The sequence below is a fragment of the Macaca fascicularis genome, chromosome 5 (genome assembly GCF_037993035.2).
Source record: "Macaca fascicularis isolate 582-1 chromosome 5, T2T-MFA8v1.1".
NCBI classification, from domain to species: domain Eukaryota; kingdom Metazoa; phylum Chordata; class Mammalia; order Primates; family Cercopithecidae; genus Macaca; species Macaca fascicularis.
The window spans coordinates 56,700,997-56,724,704 of record NC_088379.1 but is presented as its reverse complement, the minus strand read 5'-3'; the positions used below and the strand labels follow the sequence as shown (position 1 = coordinate 56,724,704).

At 41.8% G+C, this 23,708-nt stretch overlaps 1 protein-coding gene, 1 long non-coding RNA gene and 1 other non-coding gene across 8 annotated transcripts; 1 reads left to right on the top strand and 2 right to left on the bottom strand.

Moving 5' to 3' along the window:
- Positions 1 to 221: 221 nt before the first annotated feature.
- LOC123573722 (U6 spliceosomal RNA) lies at positions 222 to 323 on the bottom strand. The gene has a single exon (XR_006698463.1). It is a non-coding gene; the product is annotated as a U6 spliceosomal RNA (small nuclear RNA).
- A 4,300-nt stretch (positions 324 to 4,623) lies between these two features.
- LOC135970924 (uncharacterized) lies at positions 4,624 to 7,922 on the bottom strand. Of its 2 annotated transcripts, XR_010586845.1 has the most exons (3): positions 6,769 to 6,904; positions 5,141 to 5,288; positions 4,624 to 4,847 (listed from the first exon to the last, which is right to left on the bottom strand). It is a non-coding gene; the product is annotated as an uncharacterized lncRNA (long non-coding RNA). The 2 variants fall into 2 exon arrangements; XR_012434852.1 differs by having other exon boundaries at positions 5,141 to 7,922.
- CCNG2 (cyclin G2) lies at positions 7,088 to 17,080 on the top strand. Of its 5 annotated transcripts, XM_045392449.3 has the most exons (9): positions 7,669 to 7,814; positions 8,010 to 8,295; positions 8,379 to 8,516; positions 9,256 to 9,393; positions 10,651 to 10,901; positions 11,413 to 11,491; positions 11,577 to 11,675; positions 14,207 to 14,412; positions 15,746 to 17,080. In XM_045392449.3, the coding sequence occupies exons 3-9, from the start codon at positions 8,379 to 8,381 to the stop codon at positions 15,867 to 15,869; spliced, it is 1,035 nt and encodes a 344-aa protein (XP_045248384.1). In that variant the 5' UTR covers positions 7,669 to 7,814; positions 8,010 to 8,295; the 3' UTR covers positions 15,870 to 17,080. The 5 variants fall into 5 exon arrangements, with proteins under 5 accessions (XP_005555040.2, XP_005555039.2, XP_005555041.2 ...); XM_005554983.4 differs by lacking the exons at positions 7,669 to 7,814; positions 8,010 to 8,295 and adding an exon at positions 7,088 to 7,352; XM_005554982.5 differs by lacking the exon at positions 8,010 to 8,295 and having other exon boundaries at positions 7,088 to 7,814.
- Positions 17,081 to 23,708: the final 6,628 nt, after the last annotated feature.

The following is a 23,708-nucleotide window of genomic DNA, read 5'->3' as shown; positions in this document are numbered from 1 at the left end:
ACTGGGACTCAAGTGATTCTCCCACCTCAGCCTCCGAAGCTGAGACTACAGGCACATGCCACCATGCCTGGCTAATTTTTAAAATTTTTGTGGAGATAACATCTTGCCATGTTGCCCAGGCTGGTCTAGAACCCCTGGGCTCAGGCAATCCTCCCACCTCGGCCTCCCAAAGTGCAGGAATTACAGACATGAGCCACCATGCCCAAACTTTTCTTTTTCTCAAAAATACAGAACACTTCACAAATTTGTCTGCCATCCTTGCATGGGGGCCATGCTAATCTTCTCTGTAACATTCCAATTTTAATATATGTGGTGGCTCGCGCCTGTAATCCCAGCACTTTGAGAGGCTGAAGTGGGCAGATCACCTGAGGTCAGGAATTCAAAACCAACCTGGCCAAGAGGGCAAAACCCCGTCTCTACCAAAAATACAAAAATTAGCAGGGCGTGGTGGTGCACACCTATAATTCCAGCTACTTGGGAGGCTGAGACAGGAGAATCACTTGAACCCAGGAGGCAGACGTTGCAGTGAGCCGAGATCATGCCACTGCACTCCAGCCTGGGTGACAGAGTAAGACTCCATCTCAAAACAAACAAACAAAAAACCCCCCACACAAAAGCAAACCCAAAAAAACCCCAAAAACAAACAAAAAAAACCAATTTTAATATTTGTGATGCTGAAGCAAGCACCAGCTGACCTTGAGATGGTGAGACTATACTGGACTATTCAGGTGGGCCCAATATAATCACTAAGGTCCTTGTAGTTGGAAGTGGGAGGCAGAAGAGTCAGAGTCAAGAGAGATCTGTAGATGCCATGATGCTGGCTTTAAAGATGGAGGAAGCATCACAAGCCAAGGAATGCAGGTGGCCTGTAGATGCTGGAAAAGGCAAGAAAATGAATACTCTCTAGAGCCTTCAGAAGGACTGCAGCCCTGCTGCCACCTTGATTTTAACCCAGTGAGGCCCATTTCGAACTTCTGACCTCCAGAACTATAATATGATAAACATTTGTTCTTTTAAATCCCTAAATTTGTGGTAATTTCCTAGACCATCAGTGTGAAACTAATACAGATGCTATTTGACTGCCAAGGCTGGTTCGTAAAAGGAGACACAGTGTTCACCTGATTTTCTTCAGGCCCTGACACCATGCCATGAGGAAACAGAAAGACCACGTGGAGTGGTTACATGTAAGTGTTCCATCCACCAGCCTCAGCTGAGGTCCCAGCCCACAGTCAGCATCACTCCAGACACGTTGAGTGGCAGCAAGATGATACCAGCCGCAGTTACCATCTGATTACAACTTCATAAGAAACCCTGAGCAAGGGCTGCCCAGCTGAGCTCAACCAACGCTCAGACCTCTGGGTGATGATAATAAAATTATTGTTGTTTTGAGTCACTAACTTTTGGGGTGATTCATTGTATAGCAGTAGATAGCTGGAGCAGTGAGTATATAACAACTTTTAAAAATTGACACTTTGTCTTGAATTGTCTCGTTTTAAATAAGTATTCACTTTCATATTTAATTTTGTATTTGTAAATCCTACCTTTTTTCCTACAGAGAGCCCCTCCAAATAGTAAAGCTTCAAACCTACTGCCTTAAATCTGGTTCTACTTCTGCACGTAGCCACAATTTCTTATTCTGAATGTGGTAGAAAACATAAAAATATATGTAATTAAACAGACCTGAGGATCTTTGATATAAAGCAGTCTTTCCTTTCTTCTTCTTTGTATTTTTAGTAGAGACAGGGTTTCACCAGCAGTCTTTATTTTTAAAGTAAAAAAAAAAAAACTTTCACTTTGAAAACACTTTAAAATGTTAACTGAAGCAAATTTTAAGCTTTTTTTTTTTTTAATACTTTAAGTTCTAGGGTACATGTGCACAATGTAAAGGTTTGTTACATATGTATACACGTGCCATGTTGGTGTGCTGCACCCATTAACTTTTAAGCTTATATCACTTATCCATATCACTTTAAACATCAATTGCCTTTTCATTTGAGATTAAAAAAGAGATCATGATTCTCACAGACAGTAAAACTTATTTTGGAAATACGATGATATAGTCAACAGATGTATCCTAAGTTACTCTTTGCTGACAATGTCAACTTCATATAGCATTGTGATGTCAAGAAAAGACAGGAAATCTGAGTTAGGTCATGGTTCTTGGAACAAACCTTGAAGGAAAAATGTGTTATGTAAAGAAGCATGTATAATGTTCCAGAATGTAGCCTAGGCCACTTAAAATATATTTTAAGATGATTTTGAGATGATTAGTTCTGATTTCTGGCATTGCCAAATTCTCAGTTCACTCTCCTCTGCCAGCCTTTTCACATCATGTCCAAGCTACTTCATTTATTTCAATTGATTCTTCCTGTAAAAGAGGGAGCACTGGATAACAAAGTACTGAGTCGGGCTTCAGAGTCCACGGAGCATTGACTTCTCAAGTTCTCAGGTTGCAGAGATAGTTTATACAAGGCTAACTCTCTTGCAGGCTAGTAGAACTGGGAGGGGCTAAACTGGGTGGCTGGAAAAACTGGTCCTCTTGCTCTAGTCATTCAGATGGTATCTACAGTGTGGATAATTTCCACAATTCCAAAGCCAACCCTACATATATAAACACTATGAATGTTTATGAATATGGCCAACCCTTGCACAAACACTCTTCCAAAAAAACAGGGCATGCTTCTAGCATTAACAACAAAAGCAACAAAATATACAGTAAATGGATTGTAAAATGTTGATTTCAAATTTGAGATGATCTTGTTCGTGGGAAAATCAGAAAGGAGAATATATGAGATGCCTCACTGACTTATTCTACTGGTTGCTCGAAGAAAGAGATTAATCATCTGCTATATAAATCATCTCATTCTTCCAGGTTCTGATTTAAAAATGAGCTCTTGGTTGAAAAATCTGCATCACTTTAAGATGGCACCCTATGCTACTATGCTATACCTTCCCTGTTCCTCTTCCTCGGAGAGGCATTCCTGTCTCCACTGAAGGTTCTGTGAAGCAGGACTTATCTAAGCAGGAAGTTTGGGGCTGCAAACCACTTTTTTTTTTTTTTTTGAGATAGGGTTTTGCTCTGTTGCCCAGGCTGGAGTGCAGTGACATCATCATGGCTCACTGTAGACCTCCCAGGCTCAAGCAATCTTCTTGCCTCAGGCTCCCATGTAGTTGGGACTACAGGTGCATGCCACCATGCCCAGATAATTTTTAAAATTTTTTGTAGAGATGAAGTCTTGCTATGTTGCCCAGGCTGGTCCTGAACTCCTGGGCTCAAGTGATCCTCCCACCTCAGCCTCCGAAAGTGCTGGGATTCCAGGTGTGAACCACTGTGCTCAGCCTAATGACAGAAAACAGCCCAGCCAGGGACTCAGCAATAGTGAGTAGACAGGGAGGGGGAGTATGGCCTCATGTCAGCTTTACATATCCTTATCCTCAGGTTCTTTCCTTTCGGGGCTGCTTTCCACCAGACTTCTTTGATGAGGTTAGGGATAATCCCTTCCTTTCCCTTCATGAAGTTACAACATGGTGAAAAATTCCAACAGCCTAGAAATATATAGCTAGTTGCTTTCACAAACATTTGTATTCAGTCATCACATATGAAGCAGACACAATTACCTCTGGCTTTTTGTTTGCCTCAGGTTAGAAAGCTGAGGCTCAAGACCATCAGAATTATTCAAGGTATTCAAGGCACCATCTCTAATGAGTAGGAAAGCTGGGACACAAGGCCAGTTTGATCCAAGGCCAGTGCTTTTGCCCTATACCTCAGACATACCAGGGTATATTCTGGGGCCTTGTTTTATTTACGTATTTTTGTATCCCTGATGCCTAGTAGGGTGCCTGGCACTCAATCTGTATTGATTAACTTTCGATTGAATAAAAAGCTAGGATTTATTGTCAAAAACTGTATCTCTGAGGAGAAAGATGAGATTTGGAAAGTTGTAGCAATTTTGATGCCTTATGAAGTTCAGGGAAGTCTAAGTCATTTAGAGAAGTACTACAGCTGTCCCATGGGAGTGCCCTATTTTCACGGTAGAAGCGTAAGTGTGAGCAGGTTTGCAGGACACTTGTCAGGAGTCAGGGATTCACTAAACGTAGTCATTGTTTCTGTGTGGGCACTCCCTGCTTATTACCCATTCTGTGAGCACCTTTTCGCTTCAGTCTCACATGTCACCGAGGACAATGGGCTGCACATCAGGCCTTCATGGGGTTATTGGTGACAGTATCACTCAACCCCACAGAACCCCTACCATGTACTGTAGAAGATCAAGTATCTTAAATTGTCTGGAACTTCTTGGGGGCTGCCAGGTTTCTGATTTCCTTATTTTGTACGTATGCAAGATATAGGAAATTTGCCCTCCAGAAAGCTCCGGAAAGGCTAATGGGTAAAGCCTGATTAGCCTAAGGGGAATAATGTCTTTTTTCATAAATAACACTTTCACCTCCAGCAAGGTAAGCCAAGGTGATAAGGACAAATAGAATGAGGATAATTTTTTTTAAAGATATATGAACAAACAAAAAATTCTGCAAAGTAAACAGAGAAAACCTACATAATCCCCCAAGCCCATTTCCCAAGAATATCATCATCCTTAAAATGAGGTGTTTAAAAAAGAGGATGCGGTATTAATAACTACTGGATCTATATTTTTAATGACTGCTTTCCTTTAATCTTAAAGAGATAAGTGGACTAAAGTGGATAAAGGGTTCCATCTTGGACAACCTGATCAGTCTTTTCTTCTGTGCTGAGCAGGGCGTGCCAAGAGCAGGAAATTCGGCACCATTTACAAAGCTTTTTTTGTCTTACTCTCAGAGAAAGCCATCACTGTTCACATCATTCAAGAGGCTGTCTGTAAAAGGACACATAAAATACCAGTTATGAAATATATAGTACACATTTAGTATAGCTTCATAACATTTAGTGATCTAAGCAGCAAGATGACTATGTCAAATAAAAGTTATCACTTATTTATGTTTAAAAGATCAAATAAGCATTGGATAAAATTATGTAGCCTAAGCAAAGGGCAATTTCTCAATCTTTTCCTTTTTGTTTTATATAGTCTGTTATTTTTAAATTCTACCACATAAATTTGCATTTCCTCTTTCACATCACTTATAAACTAACGTATGTTCCTTTTTTTACCTTTGCCTTCTTGAAAAAAACATCCCCAGTCTCCTTCATGCTTTGATCACGAACTCTCATTTCCCTGGTGGTGGACAGTTGGTGGAGCTGCTGTCTGTGGGCCCCGATCACTCAGCCTTTTGATGCTCTGTACAATGAGCTGTCATCTCTGTAATTTTAATCTTAGCTCTAGTCTCCAAGTTAGTTTCATGTTCCTATTATGTTTATCAGCATAGATTTCCAGCAAGATGATTATGCCAAGTAAAAGTTATCACTTAATGTTTAAAAGATAAAATAAGCATTGGATAAAATTATGTAGCCTGCAAATCATTTAAAACTAGTGTGCTAATTTTACCTTATTTTCCAAAACGCTCACCAAGCTCACACCTCTCTGAAATAGGTGTTAGCTTTTTGGGCTCCTTTCCCCCAGTTGCTCTGTGCTCCAAACAGATGCCTGTGTTTAGTCCGGGCTAATATGCAAAGGGACCTACTTCAAAAATTCCTTAGCTGCTCTGCAAAGAAGAGCGCTGCCAAAGCTATGCCGTGTGCCTTCCCATATTTCACAAGTAACAAAATAATTCACAGAAAACATACAGAAGAACAGAAAAGAGAAAACTGTTCCCAGTGGCTGATTATGTAGATTAGAACTCAAGAATACGGTATTTACTAATTTAGGAGTGAGAGAGTAAACAAATAAATGTTCCACATCCCCCATTGATATCCATGTGAAAGTGTCTCTGGCCTAAGGCACTTGGTTGGTTTGCTTTTTGTCCCGTTCTGGGAGAAGTGTCGCCTATAACAACAATGCTAATTATAATGAATAATAAATGATAATTTATGGGTTACCAAGGACCAAGCAGCTCTGGGAGTCTTCATTAAAACAACAGCACAACTACAACCTCTGGACGTACGCCGTAATTATTAGATGTTTACGTACCCTCATCAACGTGCTAAGTTTTTATTAAAAACTCCTCCTTCAGTTCCTCCTGATTTTTTTTTAAATTATGGAAAAATTCCAAGACACATGGAAGTAGAACGAACAGTGTAATGAAGCCTCGAGTACCCATCACCCAGCTTCGACCCTCAACTTTTTGCCTATCTTGTTTCACCTGTCTTCTCCACTTTTTTTTCCTCTTGGATTGGAAAATTTTAAAACAAACATCCAAACTTGTAGCATTTATTGAATATTTTAGTAGACGCCCCGACAATGTTATAATAATTTGGTGGGTTATTGCAAAATGGAACGGCAAGACTAAACAAAGAAGGAACGTAGAAAACTCTCCCGTGGCTGAAAGGGCTGTCACAAAGGTTAGCTCTGGAGAAACGCCGCGAGCGTGACATTCCCCTGAGAAGGGCGGACGCAGCCAGGAGAGAAGGCAGTCCCTCAGGGCAGGTAACTGAAAACCTTCCCCGCTGCCCACCCAGGCATGCGCAATTCAGACCCTGGAGTTGCTAAGGCCCCAAGGCAGAGAGAGGCTCAGGATACAGAGAAAGCCAATCAGAGGGCTCCAAGACTGATAAATTAGCCAATCCAGATTCGAGGGTGAATCAGGTCCTCAGCATTCCCCTCGCCCCACCCGCATCCAATCAGAGAGCCGGCTACTTTGGGCGGACTTTTCAAAACAGCGAAAACAAAACAAATCGGGGACCTTTAAAATGCGTAATGAGACTAGAAACGATCTCCTTCCGCTCCTCAGTCTTCCCCTGTTCCCAAAGCCGAATCAATCCGGGAATAAGCCCGACGCCCAGATTCCGCCCTCCGCCGTGGCGCCGGGCGGGAGGACTGGCTTGGCGAAGCCAAGGAGAGCTAGGGAGGCAGCGAGAGAGGCTGGAGACAGCGGCTTAGGGGCGGGACTCTTTTTAAAGTCCGTGAAGGAAGTGCAGGATCCCTCCGCGGGGAGTCACGTGCCCCGCCCCCTTGGGGGCGTCGAAACTCACAACAAAAACAGGAGGCTCACTGAGGCCTCTATTGAGGCGGCGGAGGTGCGGCGGCAGGCTGGTCTCCGGCGGCCGTCGTTGCGCCCGGGTGGAGGGTGGGCGCGTGGGGAGCGGGATGGAGCCGGGGCTGTGAGGCCGAGGCGGCGGTGCCTGGGAAGAAGGGTCGGATGCCGGGCCGGGGGCACCGCTGAGGCAGTGGGGTCCCCGACCTGCGAGACAGGTTCGGAAGTCCCCGCTGCACCCAGTCCCTGCGGACCGTGAGACCGCGGGCGGGTGGAGGCGCGTCTCCGGCACGGTGAGTGGGCCCGGCCAGGGGCGCCGTGGGTTTCTTTGTTCGTGGTGGGGACTGTGGGCTGCGGGGAGGTTGGTATCATCCGAGTGTCTCGGTGCTGCCTGCCCCTCATCCGCTGGAGCGACCAGGGTGCTGCCCTCAGCCCCAGCCCTGGGGGGAGCTGGCGCCCGCGACGGACAGATAGATGCTGGTGGGGTGGACGGAGGGGGCGACTAGGCTAAGGGCAGTCTCCGCCTCGGTGCCCCCCGCCCCCACTCGTGTTGTCACGGGGGCTCGCTGGGGTGGTGCTTCTTGGATTGACAGCCCCGGGGCTCACTGATGCAGGGCCCCAGCATCAGTGAGAGGATGGGTGTTGTCCGGTCGGGCGCGGGGCGGGCTAGACTGGACTGGATTTCTGTCCCCGGACCGCAGCCGGGTGTGCCGCGCCACCCCACGGCTCCTGGGACACGGGTGTCCGCCTCTCGGGTAAGTCCGGAATCGGTGCTGCGGTAGCGGATGGGAAAAGCTGGGGGCTGGACTCTCCGAGAGGGGCTTCTGCAGCTGGGCGCCCCGGGCGGGCGGGGCTCGGGAGTCTCCTCCCTCCGCTTCTTTGTTCAGTCGCGAGACTTTCCCTCCCCTCCCCCCTATTGTGCAACGCCCCATCCCCGGGACCCGCTGCAGTCGCTGGCCTCACTGCAGTCCCCTGGGCAGAAGGCCCTCCCCGGTGCGACTTCAGGTGGGGCAGACCGAGGGGACGCCGGCGCCCGCGGACAGTTTCCTGTTTGTGAAACGCCGAGAGGCCAGGGCTGGCAGGTCTTACCCAGCGCTGGCCGGCGGACCTGACCACGGCTCCTCCCCCTGCCACACCTCCCTGGCCGTGGTGGGGATTGCCCCAGGGCTCTGGAGGACGTGACTGGTCCCTCCCCCCGCTCCTTGTCCGGGTGTGTGGAGGCGATCCTTGCTGGAGGTACTGGCCTCAGCCCTTTCTATCCCGCTTCCCCACCCCTCTTACCTCCAGATTACATTCTCTGTGTGGTGTCTTTGCTGCAGATGAAGGATTTGGGGGCAGAGCACTTGGCAGGTCGTGAAGGGGTCCAACTCCTCGGATTGTTGAACCTCTACCTAGAACAAGAAGAGAGATTCCAACCTCGAGAAAAAGGGCTGAGTTTGATTGAGGCTACCCCGGAGGTAAGTTGGCAGAAAAGATAACTTGCTCAAGCAGCTGATGGGGCTTGGAGGAGGTAACAACCCCCCCTCCCCGTTGAATCATGACTGAAGCCTGCAAAATTTCTTAATATCGAAGTTGTTCCTTCTGGAGTACCAAGATAAACCTTATTCCAGGGTCATGCTTTTGCTTTTCTTAGCAAGAATGAGAGTGATATTTTAGAGAAGTGGGTTTTTTTTTTGTTTTTGTTTTGAATGTGGCACCCTCCTCGCCGCCTCCCCCCCCCCCCCCCCCCGCCCCCCGCACTCCAGCTCCTGCAGCTTCAGGATGAGAGACTCCTGGTGAATTGAGCAGTTCATTTGTGCAAACACCCTCTGCCTGTGAAATACATATTTATAGTAGGATCTTAAATGACTTTAGAAAAGCAAAAGCAAACAAAGGAACCCTCTCTCTCCATTTCAAGGGAATTGAATTATATTTGCTATAACTCTCTGAAATCTTGGAACGGTTCACCTTATATTGAATTGCTGAAGCTCTTTTATGATGTATATTTTTAAGAAGCAGTGATTTATGTCTTATAGATGAGAAAGTGTATAGCTTTACTTAAGTGATACCACTCTTTCCATCTATATGCTTGAAGATTGAGGGGAAAAAATTAACCTTATTCTTGGGAAAAAAAATAACCTTATTCTTTGGATCTATATGTGTTTTTCATCTGGTTCTAAGAAAATTGTAAACCTTGGTTCTTGGTTTTTATTGCAGAATGATAACACTTTGTGTCCAGGATTGAGAAATGCCAAAGTTGAAGATTTAAGGAGTTTAGCCAACTTTTTTGGATCTTGCACTGAAACTTTTGTCCTGGCCGTCAATATTTTGGACAGATTCTTGGCTCTTATGAAGGTATTTCATCATTTTTATAAATATGTCTTCCGTTTTCTATGCCCAGTGCCTAGCACACAGGGTTCAAGAAATATTTATCGAATGGGTATAATAATGTCCACTGTACATAAAAATTTATAATCAGAATTGTGATCGTTAGTGCCAGAATAAGACTAAAGATTAATTGTATTGTTGTATGTTAGGTTTTTCTGTTGTGTCTTAGGTTTTACCTCTTAAGTACTGTCTCTCGAAGATGTGACAAAAGAGAGACTACTATTTTTTAGATATTTGCCATATGTTTATAGTCCTCAAAATAAGATTTTATCTGCCATCATGCTTCTCTTGAAGCCTAGATTTTTAAAATACTGAAGCGTGACAAATGAAGCATAACAGTCTATTAAATATGACCGGCCGCCTTCCCTAGAAGTCTCTTCAAAGCAGGGAGCCATGGTTTTGTTAACAGTCACCAGCAATGGCTAGAAAAATGTGGGGAATCTTCTGCCAGTAGGATTGCTGTCAGCTGCTGGGTCAGTTCTCAGGGCATTGAAAAGAAAAGGGCAGCCATCTGTCCATGGCAGCTTTTATATATGTCCCACTCTCCGCCACTCATGTGATCTTTCTCGAGCAAAATTACATTGAAATATGGAATGATTCTTAAAGATTTTTACGTAAGAACATAAGTATAAAATATTTTAATATCCCAGTACATTTTTTTTTTTGGTGTTAAAAAGCTTAATTTATTTTGGGGGAGATTGTATTATGAATTTCATAAGTCTGAAATACAAATTATACTTTAGTGCTAGAAATCTAGCTTTTGAACCTGCATGGAAGTTCTTGTACCTGCATTTGAATTTACATAATTTAAAGGGTCAAAAAACTTTTTTTTCTAAATTAAAATTTTTTTTTTTTTTTTTTTTTAAGTAGAAGTGGAGGCTTGTTGTGTTGACCAGAATAGTCTTGCTATGTTGGCCAGAGTGTTCTCAAACTCCTGGCCTCAAGCAGTCCTCCCACTTCAGCCTCCCAAAGTCCTAGGATTACAGGCATGAGCCACTGCTCCCTGCTGCCTTTTTTTTTTTTTTTTTTTTCTTTTTAAGGGAGGTTGAGAAGATCTAAAATGTGACAATGTGTATAACTGTGGGTAAAGGGCCAGTACATATAAGAGAAGCAGCTTGATTATGTTCTGTCTTAAGAATAGGAGCATCATTACAGTATTATAAGCATTTGCTTTACTAAGTCAAAGTGACAGTTGTTGAAAGAAGCCTCTTGTTTTTTTCTCAGGTGAAACCTAAACATTTGTCTTGCATTGGAGTCTGTTCTTTTTTGCTGGCTGCTAGAATAGTTGAAGAAGACTGCAATATTCCATCCACTCATGATGTGATCCGGATTAGTCAATGTAAATGTACTGCTTCTGACATAAAACGGATGGAAAAAATAATTTCAGAAAAATTGCACTATGAATTGGAAGCTACTACTGCCTTAAACTTTTTGCACTTATACCATACTATTATACTTTGTCATACTTCAGAAAGGTCAGTGGGATTAAAGATAAATTTTATACTTTGAGCATTGCTGTAGCTAACAGTAAATAATTGGAATGGCAATGAAATTTGTATTTTTACCTTCTTCAAACTTTCGACTTGGACTTTATTGGCAAATCTTTTTTTTTTTTTTTTTTTTTTTTGAGATGGAGTTGCGCTCTGGTTGCCCAGTCCGGAGTGCAATGGCGTGATCTCGGCTAACTGCAACCTCCACCTCCCGGGTTCAAGTGATTCTCCTGTGTCAGCCTCCCGAGTAGCTGGGATTACAGGCGTGTGCCACCACACCCTGCTAATTTTGAATTTTCAGTAGAGACGGGGTTTATCTATGTTGGTCAGGCTGGTCTCGAACTCCTGACCTTAAGTGATCCACCCACTTCGGCCTTCCAAAGTGCTGGGATTACAGGCTTGAGCCACCGCGTCTGGCCCTGGCAAATCTTTAAAATCGTTTAAAATCATTTAAATCTTTGGGAGTTTAATAAATCTTTGTTCTTTGCATTTATAGGAAAGAAATACTGAGCCTTGATAAACTAGAAGCTCAGCTGAAAGCTTGCAACTGCCGACTCATCTTTTCAAAAGCAAAAGTAAGTCGATTCCTTGCTTACATATATATCTCACAGTTTCTATTTTGAATTTTAAAAAAATATTTTCCTTTTTTTTTTCTTACAGCCATCTGTATTAGCCTTGTGCCTTCTCAATTTGGAAGTAGAAACTTTGAAATCTGTTGAATTACTGGAAATTCTCTTGCTAGTTAAAAAACATTCCAAGGTAATCACAGTCATTATTCTTTAAAGCAAATTTCTTTCCTGATGTTTCATTTTTTTCTGTAGTGACTTAAACTTGAATACTTCATGGGACTCTTAACTTTTACACTCGTTTTTTTCTTATATCTGTAGTGTTAAAGTTCTCAAAATGCAGCTTTGACCCAGACAATACTAATCCGGAAGGTAACCTGGTCACTTAGCCCAGCTTCTTTCTGCATATAAGTGCCCCTTCTGTAGTAATCATGCCATATGACAGTACAGCTGTTACATTGCCACGTATGCATTGTTCTAAAATGCATTCTAGGAAGTAGACTCAGAACAAACACTAATGGGATAGGATGGGATCACATCACACCTCTAGGGCTGAACTGTCATCCCATTAGCAGCAGCATCAAATAACACCAGCAATGTTGATGTTTTAAACCCCAATGTCTTTTCAAATCCTTTAGGCCAGCTAAGTAAAAGTAAGTCTTACAGTCACAAAGAAGTATAAAACAAAAGCACAGTCCTTTTTCTTAAACTCTCAGTCTAGTTGGAGAAATAAGGAAGTTAACATGAAGTGTTGTGTTCTGTCATCTGTTATTGTGTCTTGGTGCCAGGTAATAGTGAATATAGAGAGTACCTGGGGATTTTTTGAGACAGAGTCTTGCTCTGTTGCCCAAGCTGGAGTGCAGTGGCACGATCTCGGCTCACCGCAACCTCAGCCTCTCCGGTTCAAGTGATTCTCCTGTGTCAGCCTCCCGAGTGCCTGGGACTACAGGTGCTCACCACCATGCCTGGCTAGTTTTTATATTTTTGGTAGAGATGGGGTTTCGCCATGTTGGCCAGGCTGGTCTTAAACTCCTGACCTCAAGTGATCCCACCTTCCTTGGCCTCCCAAAGTGCTGGGATTACAGGCATGAGCCTCTGTGCCCGGCTTACTTTGGGGTTTTTTTAAGCAAAGAAATAGGGCAGACTAGGAGAAGCATTATGACTGGGAGCCTATTTGGAGCAAAAGAATCTTTGACAGTGAAAGTTTGGACAGCAAAGGCTTATGGCCAAGAAATTGGTGGACTAGACAGATTTAAAAGTCATTTTAGGGTAGACTTGCAGGTACAATGTCTAGGTGTTAGTCACAAGCAGGAGTAAGGCTGTCCAACTCATAAAACGGTGGTTTTGGAAGCCAAGCATGGAAATGAGGCAAGGAATCATGAATGGCCAAGATTTGTACCTAATGGTGGATGTAATATTAGCATAATTGGCAGGAAATTTGGAAGAAGTTAATTTGTGATGAGAGAAGTATGATTTTAGATGCGTGTATACACAGGTAGGTGTCTAGTAGGTGTTTGGCATTTTGGAATAAGAAGATAAACTGTAGCTGGAGATTGAGATTTGGAATTTCTCATGAAGAAGCAGTAGTTGAAACCATTAAAAGCTTGTGGAATCATTTTTGTAGGGGTCAGTTGAAGCTCTGGGGTTTTTAGTGTTGGCTTTTACCCCCAACATTAGGAGCCAAGTGAAGAAAGGTACATCCCCACAAGTAGGAGCACTGTCGGACAGGAAGGAGGTTTTTAAGAAGGAGGTGGTCAAGAGTATTGAATTTTTATAAGAGATCCAATATAATGAAAATTGAAGGTCATTGAATGTGTCAGAGGTAATGTCAGTAGAGCAGTGAGAAGGAAATGGTAGAAACCAGATTATAAGTGGGTTAAGATGTAGCTAGATTAGGTGAAAATGGGAGGCCAAGAAAATAGATAGATCTTCTGTTTTCTGGTGAAAATATGTGCAATGTGAAGCATTTTGTTTGTAACAGATAACTTTTCGCTTTTGTTTTAATCATGATTTTATTAGTTTTTATCTGAACTTTTTATTGATATTGATAGCTGGAACCATCTTCAGTGAAAATTGATTCATTGAGATAAACTGAAGACGTTCCAAAGGAGGAAGGAAAAACATAAAAAGAAAAAAAAGAAATAAACTGGAGCACTCCCCAGTGGTGGCGGAACTATGTCCTTTTTGGGAAATTTCTCTTCTCTCATATTGCTAATTTCTTTAGTTTTGTATCTGTTGTTATAATGTAAGTGTATGTTGCCAGCAATCCAAACAATGCCTTGTTACAGGAACCCAAATTGGTTTCTGTAACAAAAGGAATGTTGAATTTCTTTGCATTGAGACTAAGGACTATACTTGATAGTTGATTTATTAACAGACCCAGAGTGTTTTTAGGTCAGCGTTTTCTTAGAATAGGCAAAGCTTTCTGTGTATTGAATCCTATGTAATTTTATACTTAGAGTGCTCCTCTCCTAAACCAGTGGTTCCCAAATTTTGACAGTTTGGCTGCGCATTACAGGCACCTAGGGAACTTACAAAACTCTTGATGCTCATGTTACACTCCTTGTCAATTAAATCAGAATACCAGAGGTGGAAGAGGGTAGTGGGAGCCAGGCATCTATATATATATATGTTTTTTTTTTTCATAGCTTACCTAGTGATTCCAAGGTGTTGCAAGATTTGGGAGACATTGCCATAACCTCTTAAAATATTTTTTTTTTCCAGATTAATGACGCCGAGTTCTTTTACTGGAGAGAGTTAGTTTCTAAATGCCTAGCTGAGTATTCTTCTCCTGAATGTTGCAAACCAGATCTTAAGAAGTTGGTTTGGATTGTTTCAAGGCGCACAGCCCAGAACCTCCACAACAGCTACTATAGTGTTCCTGAGCTGCCAACGATACCTGAGGGGGGTTGTTTTGATGAAAGTGAAAGGTAGGCGGGTTCCTTGACTAATTAAACTTCCCTAGACTAAATATTACTGAGTTTATTATACTCAGAACTGTGGAATAGTGTAAGACATTAGAGAAAGCAAGCCCCTACACTAAGAGCTAAGAATTAAAACCCCAACTCTTCAGGTAAGCAAATTAACCAGAAGTAGTTTTGTTAAAATACGTAACGATTTATAAGGTCTTCTCCATTTTTTTTTAGTTTTTTTCTTTTTTATATTTTTTTGAGTAGAGATGGGGTCTCGCAATGTTGCCCGGGGCTGGTCTTACACACTCCTAGGCTCAAGTGATGCTCCTGCCTCAGCCTCCCAAAGTGCTGAGATTACAGGTGTGAACCACTGCACTCAGCCTTTTTTCCCTTTTTAAACTGGTTGTTTTCCATCTTTCTCCTATTTCCCTTGCTTTTGAAATACAGCTAAAAAAAACCCCAAAAAAACAAACTGGAAAAGAATTCTGGGCTTTGTCATGTTAGTATGAATTCCTAATATTGTGCTGTGGAGAAGAGATTAATGGGTAGGTGCCTGGAAAATAAAGGGAATCACCACCACTAATGGGGAAGACTTCTATAGATGTCCTCAGAGGTTTGTCAGTTGGTGTCGTCTTATTCAGTATTTGATTATTGTGTTTGTAAAGTGAATAATTTTGCTAAATTTGTTTGTTTTATGCTGTAGAGATAAAGGGCCAGAAGTTTCATTTTCATAGCTTGTTAGTTTACTTTGATATTTGAGAGTGTTAAGTGGTATAAGAAATCACGGATGCAAGAAATACATCTAAATAGACCATGTGCTAGGAGGTATGTTGTCTTTAGTCTTCATTATTGGATTTAAAATACTTAGAATTCTACAATTAGTTGCTGATAGAGTTATTAATTGGTACAAGAATAATAGTTTGGCAAATAGTAACTTGTTTAAACTTAAGAAAACCTATATTTTCTTTCTTTTCTTTTTTTTTTTTTTGCGTGTGCCACCATGCCTGGCTAATTTTTGTATTAATATTTTTTGTAGAGATGGGGTTTTGCCATGTTGCCCAGGCTGGTCTGGAACTCCTGGGATTAAGCGATCTGCACACTTTGGCCTCCCAAAGTGCTGGGATGACAGGGATAAGCCACTGCACTCAGCCAAAAAAAATCTGTATTTTCCATTGAGATTACTATAGACTTCATTTAGGAAGTCTTTATAAATTTTGTCTCTGTAAAGCATACATTTTGAATATAAAAATCCTCACTAGAGATACTCATATAGCAGCTTTATTTTGGCTATAAAGCATTTAAGTGTGTTTTAAGTAATGGTATCCTCTTTTTTGTCTCTTTTTCTCTTTAGTGAGGACTCTTGTGAAGATATGAGTTGTGGAGAGGAGAGTCTCAGCAGCTCTCCTCCCAGTGATCAAGAGTGCACCTTCTTTTTCAACTTCAAAGTGGCACAAACACTGTGCTTTCCATCTTAGAAATCTGATTATTCTGTCAGAATTTATATGTACAGGTTTCAAAGCAATAAATGGGGGAATAGGTAGTTTTCTGGTTTAGCCCCCATCTAGTCAGGAATTACATATACTGGAATACCTACCTTCTATTTGTTATTCAGATCAGATCTGGCCTATTTTCTTATTTATCCTAAGCCATCAAATGAGGTAGTGCCTCTTAAACCATTAACAGTATACTTTAGACATTGGCACTTTATTTTTCTTGTTGATCTTTAGCTACTTTGGGGAGGAGGGAAGGTGCTGATACCTTCAATTTGTTACTTTTCAAGATTTTTAAAAATAACTAGTGTAGCTTATCTTAAACATTTTATAAAACCTTCAGATGTCTTTATTTAAGCAGATTGGAAGTATGCAAGTGCTTCCTTAGCAGGGACAGTGGATAATACTTAAATGGTTTATCATAGATTGCCCCCTCCCCCCTTCTCAGAAGAGTGAATATGCTCTTAAATGTCAAACACATTTTTGTTTTGTTTTTTAAATGATCAGTGTCTATTTGATGTGATTGCAGATCTGCAGAAATAATTAGGCTAGGGCTCTTAGTTTCATTCCTATTGCCCAAGTATTGTCAAACTATGGTATTATTTTAATGTTACTTTAAAAATCCATAATCTGCTAGTTTTGCATGTACTTGTATGAAAACAGTGCAGTAAGTTGAAAACCCAGTATCTATGGAATTGATAAATGTTGATCTGGTGGTACATTTTATCTCATTTTCTTATATTAAAAATGTCTGCATGATTACGTTTTATTTCCTTTGTAATTTACATTTCAAAATGATGTATTGCTATATGGGTGCCAAGATTGAGTATGAATAACCCGAGTGTTTGTAGTATTAGAGTTTTAAGCAAATCTGTGTGGTGATACAGCCATAAGAATGGGGCTTATATAAACTCTGTACATGTATGATTTTGTACAGAGAATTTTTAACTTTATAAATTGTATATGAACATGTAAATCTTTTAAAATGTACATAAAATACTGTATTTTTTTACCTTGTGTGTGATAGTCTAGTCATTGCATGTAAATATAATTTATTATGTATTCTGTAGTATAAATCATACGTTGATGACTTACATTTTTACTGGTAAGTCAACATCCATTGGATGTTTTCTGAAGTGGCTCTTTTTGAAGTGATAATAGATTGTAATTCAAAATAAAATTATTACTGAATTCTCCTTGTTTGGGATCACATCTTAATTTTTAATCTGTTAAAAGTGTTTGATGTATTTTAATGAGAAGACTTTAGGTGAGGCTACAGTGATTCCAGAGTGAGCCTTCTAACTGGCTAGCAGAAGTTCTCTAGGTTTGACACTATGCCTTGGAGATACTGAAAGAGAATCTGTCATTTGAGAATTGACCTCTTTCTGGGATGGACTTATTAAGTATGCTCTCAGAGACTGGTGTATTACCAGAATGCCTATTAATTTACAGTGACAGGCAACAGGTATTAAGTAGACCAGAAAGCTCAGGTTGGCAGATTAGAACGATCTTTCAGGAGACAAATCAAGTTTTAATCAGTTTGGTTAGTAAGTATGGGGTGTTGGCTGTGATGGGGCCCCACCACCTTCTGGCTCTTGTGGACCTCAAAAGTATCAGGTTGTTTTGCAAGTGGTGTTCCTTCCCTGCCCCCTCCCCCCAACAGGTTCCCCATCTGTCTAGTTTGATTTTTGTAGACCTTTGTTTTCTCTAGTTAGTTAGAAAGTCAGGTATACTCAATATGGTTTTCATGTAACACCTCTTCTCTGGAGATAGGGGTATGTTTTCCTACCCTCCTAGGGGAGAATCTCTACTTGAGGACGACCTTTCCTGTCTTACTAAATAATATTAGTAAATAGTAGGTAATATATTCTGCTTTCAGATTTTGATTTGTTGAGATGTAAAAGTTCTTTGTGGCTTACCAAATCTCAAGACTCTCTTTAGCTCCTGTGGGATTGTATTGCTTTTCTTACTGGATATTCTTCTTGGGTAAGTATCTTTGTGGCTTCACCTCTTCCCCCTCCGGTTTTTAGTATATTTAGTCTAGACCTCTCTGCTGAGCTTGCAACCTCTTTATTCACATGGCCTGCCATGCCACTTGGAGGTTTCTGATTACTCGAAAACCTGCTGTTTCTTTATGTCTTTCTCAGTGAATAATTCTATCTATTCATGCTGGAAACTTAGGTGATATGCTCATCTCCTTTTGCCTGTTTATGGAGGTCACCAGCCTCTATCATTTGTATGATTTCATTTACACTGTTTATATATCTTTACTCTGTTCCCTTTTTTCTACCATTGGCATGGTTTAGACCTGTACTCTATCACCAGAGGTACTGTAATATAGTTGTGATCTCTCAGCTTCCAGGCTTACTCCTGGTCTCTGCCTTGCTGCCTACATATCCTTTTAAAATAAAATTTTAACTATCTCCCGAAAAATTGTTCAGTAGGTCACCCACAATCAGGAGAAAAATTTATATCGTGACATACAAGTCTCTGTCTAATCTGAACACTGCACCTGTCTCTGGCCTTTTTTTCTTGCCATTTCCTAGACCTTAAAAAATGTGTATTGAGAAAGAGAACTCTGGTAGCTATACAGAGGATGAACTGGAGCAATATAGAGGAGTAGCATGGAGACTAGTCTGACTGAACTAAGGCAGTGGAAGTGTGGATGAGGAAGACAAGTGAAAATTGAGAAGCGCTATCCTTTCTCTTTGGGCATTATTAGGAGGCTCACAGACAAGTCCAGGAGCCTGGTTATGCCCTCCTGTGCCATTCAAACAGATGGCTTTCCCATGACTGTGATGAATAAGATTGAGAAGCCCCTGCCCTTTTCAGAGCAGAGGGTGAGGAGAAAGCTACCATTTTGGCCTCATCCTTACTCCCCTTGACTTGGCGAGAGATTTGCCCTTTCAGGTTTTGATCCTGTCATTTTCTAGGATGTGGTGCACGCACTTTGCTGTTGTGCATGGTGAAGTATTGTGCCTAGGTGCTGGGTCTTCATCTGACTCTGCTGCTGTTTCCTCTTCCCAGGAAGTGTGATTAGACAAATAATGTGTTTTAACTACCTGTCACACTCAGAATTAATACTCAGGTTAACTGTAGAGAGGCATTGGCTGCAGAACACTCCTCGTGACAATTTTAACCATTTTCTTTGTCTAGAGTCTGCCTTTTTCTTTTTTACAATTTCTCTCGTTTCAACACTAGGTTTCAATATGGTGTTCCTGCTACCTCCCACCTCCCTCCTCCCTCATCACACATGCAAATTGTCAGCTTATTTAGACAACCCACTTAGATTCATATATGGACAAGGACAAGGTATTTTGCATTTGTTACTGGAATTCAGTTTTCCTATTTACTACCAGAAATGGTCAACAACTTACTTTGTGTTTAGCAAATCAAATTGTGTGGTAGATAGTTTTCCAGTATGATGGCCAGTCAGTCTTCCAATCCCTGTGCCTACATGCTGCTCTTCCCATCCACAAGTGGAGTCTATTTCTCTTGAGTTTTGGCTGGCCTTATGAATGGCTTTGCTTACTGAAATGCAGCAGAAGAAATTCAGTATATGTCCAAGCCTAGGCTTTAAGAGACTGGCAGCTTTCCTTTTATCCTTTTTGAAAGCCAGCCACCATGCTGCAAAGAAGCTCAGCTGGATTACTGAAAGATGAGAGGCCATGTGGAGAGAGACTCTTGAGGATGAGAGATTATCTTGGATGTTCCAGCCTTAGTTAAGCTCTCAGCTGAATGTGGGTGTATCCTCAGCTACACCACAGAAAATAGAGGCACTACTCAGTCGATCCCAATCAACCCACAGACTCACTAGAAATAACAAATTATTGTTTTAAGCCACAAGGTTTTGGGGGAGGGTTGTTAAATAGTAATAGATAAGTGAGACAGATTGCTTGTTACTTATGGTCAAATGGTGATTATCTCTGGTGAGATTACAGGTAATTTTTTAAAAAGTTATACCTATCTGTAGTTTCCTTTTTTTACTAAAATTCAGTTGAATTATTAGTGTATTAACAGAATAAAGAATGAACTTTAAAACACACACGCTGGTTATATGCTTCCTCTAATTAAAATCCTCTGTGGCTCTCACCGCACCTTAGCATCAAGTTCAAACTTTGTACTGTGGCTTACAAGACCCAACTTGATTTGTTCCCAGCTCCCTTTTCAGCCTTGTCTCGTGGCATCCCCATCCACGTATTTCCCAGACCCACTGCATCCTGAGATGAGTCAGAGACCCTTCTTAGGGGCCTGTTCCCTACTCCCAAACATGGACATTTAAAAAAACCAAAATCTTGAGTTCTTTCAAGAGAAATTCCAGGCATCTGGCTAGCCCTGAGGAGTGAAAGAGAAATGTGATAAGCAAGACATAGCGGCTCAAAACAATAGCCAAGTAAGTTAGAATCATGGGACGTTTGGTTCCCCTATAGAAACTATAGATAACATCTTAATATATATCCCTGAGTTGTTTTCCAGAAACCTGAACCTCTACCAAATGGATGCACTGGTACATAGACCTCAGATAAGGGGGAGCTGAGGACTGAACTCTGACCACTGTTGTTCTAAATTTCTTCCTGAGAGGCCTGGAGGAAGTCATGCCCATGAGCCAGAGATTATATATTTTTTTCTGTAGATTTCAAATGTTTAGACAAAACATCATCTGCTTAACCAATCATACACTAGAAAATCTTTGAATCCACCCCCACTTCGAGATGCCTTGCCTCGTTAGGTCAAACCAATGTATAGTCTCCATATATTGATTTCTGACTTCGCCTGTAACCTCTGCCTTTCTGCCTTTAAAAAACCTTACCTGTACACCATCTGGGAAATTGGGATTTAAGTTTTAGCTGCCTGATCCTCCTTCTTTGGTGCCCTGCAAATAAATGTTTTCCTTTCTCCTGCTGCAAACCTCGGTGTGGCTATCTGGTCTTACTGGGCCGGGTGGGTGGACCGCAGTTTGTTTGATAACACTCCACTCACCATGCTTTTGCTCACTTCAGTGCCTTGATGCACACCATTTCCTCTGGCTAGAATACCTTGTCACCCTCATCTGGCAAACCTACTTATTACCTTAGGACTCCCTTCATTGACTTACTCATTCACCCATCAGATATTTGAATGCTTTGTGTGTCAGGCACCACACTTCTGTTGCTATGAAATGCCAAATACAACAAACCCTATCCCTTCCCTCAAGGAACTTACAGTGTAGTAGCAGAACCCAAAAATTCATGGCAAATAATAAAATGTTCAGGCTGGATGCGATGGCTCACACCTATAATCCTAGCACTCTGGGAGGCCAAAGCGGGTGGATCACCTGAGGTCAGGAATTTGAGACCAGACTGGCCAACATGGCGAAACCCTGTCTCTGCTAAAAATACACAAATTAGCTGGGCATGATGGCGGATGCCTGAGGCTGAGACAGGAGAATTGCTTGAACCCAGGAGGCGGAGGTTGTAGTGAGCTGAGATTGCACCACTGCACTCCAGCCTGGGTGACAGAGTGAGACTCCATCTCAACACCACCACCGCCAAATAAATAAATAAAATGTTAAAAGGTTGTGACAATTTTTTCTTCTAAGAAATCTTTCTGGAACTCCCTGACTGGCCTCTCCTTGTCAGTGTTACATGTGTCCATAAAACCCTACATTTTTTCTTACCCTAGAAATTAATATCTTGCTTGTGTGTCCCACTTATCCACTAACCTTACCTGTTTGCTCTGGAACGGCAGGGCCTTTTGTCTCTTTCATTCTTTGTTGACTGCCAAGCACCCAGCACATTATCTGGCCCATACTCCTCATGCTGCTGTTGCTATTACTGGCAACAAGTAACTTTGCTGGCCACTTAATATGTTTCAGGCACCTTACATGAATGATTTTCTCCTCATCACACTCCTATTAGAGAGTTTTTACATATGAAGAAACTAAGGATTAGAGAAGACAAGTACCTTGACACAGGTCTAGCAAGTAGCAGGGCCATAATTCAAACCAAATTTCTCTGCCAAACACTATCCTGTTAACCACAATTCTAAGCTATTACCCAAAAGTTGATTATATTACCAAAGAGTTGTTGATTGAATTAAATAATACAAATTCTTATAAAGAAAATTCTACTCATAATACCAGTAAAATAAATCACAGTATTGTTTTGTTCAATGTTTCAGTGCTCTCACCCATAGAAAGGAAAAGTGACTAAGATTTAGAGTTAAAATATTTTTTCTCAGAAGCCAAAATAGGACACAAATGTAAAAATCCAAGGCAATATAGTAGCAGAGAAGATAGGTATTCCTCAAGGGCTGGAGATTTTAATTTGCCCTGGACCTTTTGGTACTTAAGCCTGTGGGTCTTCCCAGCCCCTGTGGGTCTAGTTCTTTTTACACTTTGGTGACAGTTTGTGCTTGATCATTCTGGGTTCCAATACTCACAGTGTTGGAATTCAGTGTTAGTGGGGGTGGAACTTGCAAACCCAGACAACCGTTTGTTAAAGGCTTTCTTGCCCTTTGCTGTTTTACTATTACTGAACATAGCAATCATCTCACACTTACTCATTTACTGCTCTGAGGTTTGTCCAATAAATATTTCACGTGTCTGTGGTTATCCCCTTGCCTAAACTCTCAGTTTCTCATGAGAAGAGATCATACATTCTCCTTCCTTTATATCCTTTGGGTGCCTAGCACAATGCTGGGTAAAAATGTGTGTCAACATTTTTCTACGTGGATCACACCTGACAATGTTTTTTTCTATTCTTGGTTGCAGTGAGTCATAGTTTGTAAAGGTAAACACACACGTGAGGACAAATTCATGCTCTCCAAAGTTTGGATTTCAGATCATTAACAGGGCTTGTGGCATTGCCCATTGCTACAACTACCCATACCTATTTGAGAGTAAGATGTAGTGATGGGCATAGGCTCTGCACCAGAAGGCCAGTGCTTGAGTCCTGGTTTGGCCACTCACTGTTTGACCTGGTGAGGTGTTAACTAAAGTGTTTGTGCCTCCGTTTCTTCATTTGCATAAAGGAGCTAATAGCAGCTACTTGTGAGGGACACAGAAGTGTGCTGCGGATGCCCCAGCCGCTGGGAGTGCCTTTGGCAGGCAGCCTTCTGTGGACAGCCCCTGTGGGGACTGCATCAGTGGCAGAGTACCACCTCATTCAAGGAGGGCTCACATCTAATGACTGAGCTGGAGGAGGTATAAAGTCCTGGTCACTTTGGTGCCCACACAGGACAACCCAGATGAATCTGTCCAATCTCACTTCTTTCTTTTCATTCTTTTTTTTTTTTTTTTTGAGACAGGGTCTAGCTCTGTCACCTGGTGACAGAAAGCAGTGGTGTGATCACCACTCACTGTATCCTTGACCTCCCAGGCTCAAATGATCCTCCCACCTCAGCCTCCTGAGTAGCTGTGACCATGGGCATGTGCCACTATGCCTGCTAATTTAATTTTTTTTTTTTGGTAGGGATGAGGTCTCTCTATGTTGCCTAGGCTGGTCTTGAACTCCCATGCTCAAGTGATCCTCTGGCCTCAACCGCCCAATGTGCTGGGATTACAGGCATGAGCCACGGCACCTAGCCCAACCTCACTTCTTTCCTCTCTCTTTTTTTGGGTGTGGATCCCAAGGGTATTCCTTAATAAACACAGTGTACCCTAAACTTTGTTTCAGAGTCTGCTTCCTGGGCAACACCACCTGCTCCACTGCCTCGTGGGGTTACTGTGTATCTAAATACGATGATATACAATAAAGCATTTGGAACAGTGGCTGATATGCGCTCAGTAAATACTGGCTATAACAATTATCATCCCATTTTTGTCTCTCTTCCTCCTAAGACTCA

Coding starts and splice junctions, on each gene's coding strand:
- CCNG2 (XM_005554982.5), top strand. CDS start 7,668: ATGCAGGGCCCCAGCATCAGTGAGAGGATGGGTGTTGTCCGGTCGGGC. Junction 8,517..9,255: donor TGATTGAGGCTACCCCGGAG/GTAAGTTGGCAG, acceptor TTTTTATTGCAG/AATGATAACACTTTGTGTCC. Junction 11,492..11,576: donor TCATCTTTTCAAAAGCAAAA/GTAAGTCGATTC, acceptor TTTTTCTTACAG/CCATCTGTATTAGCCTTGTG.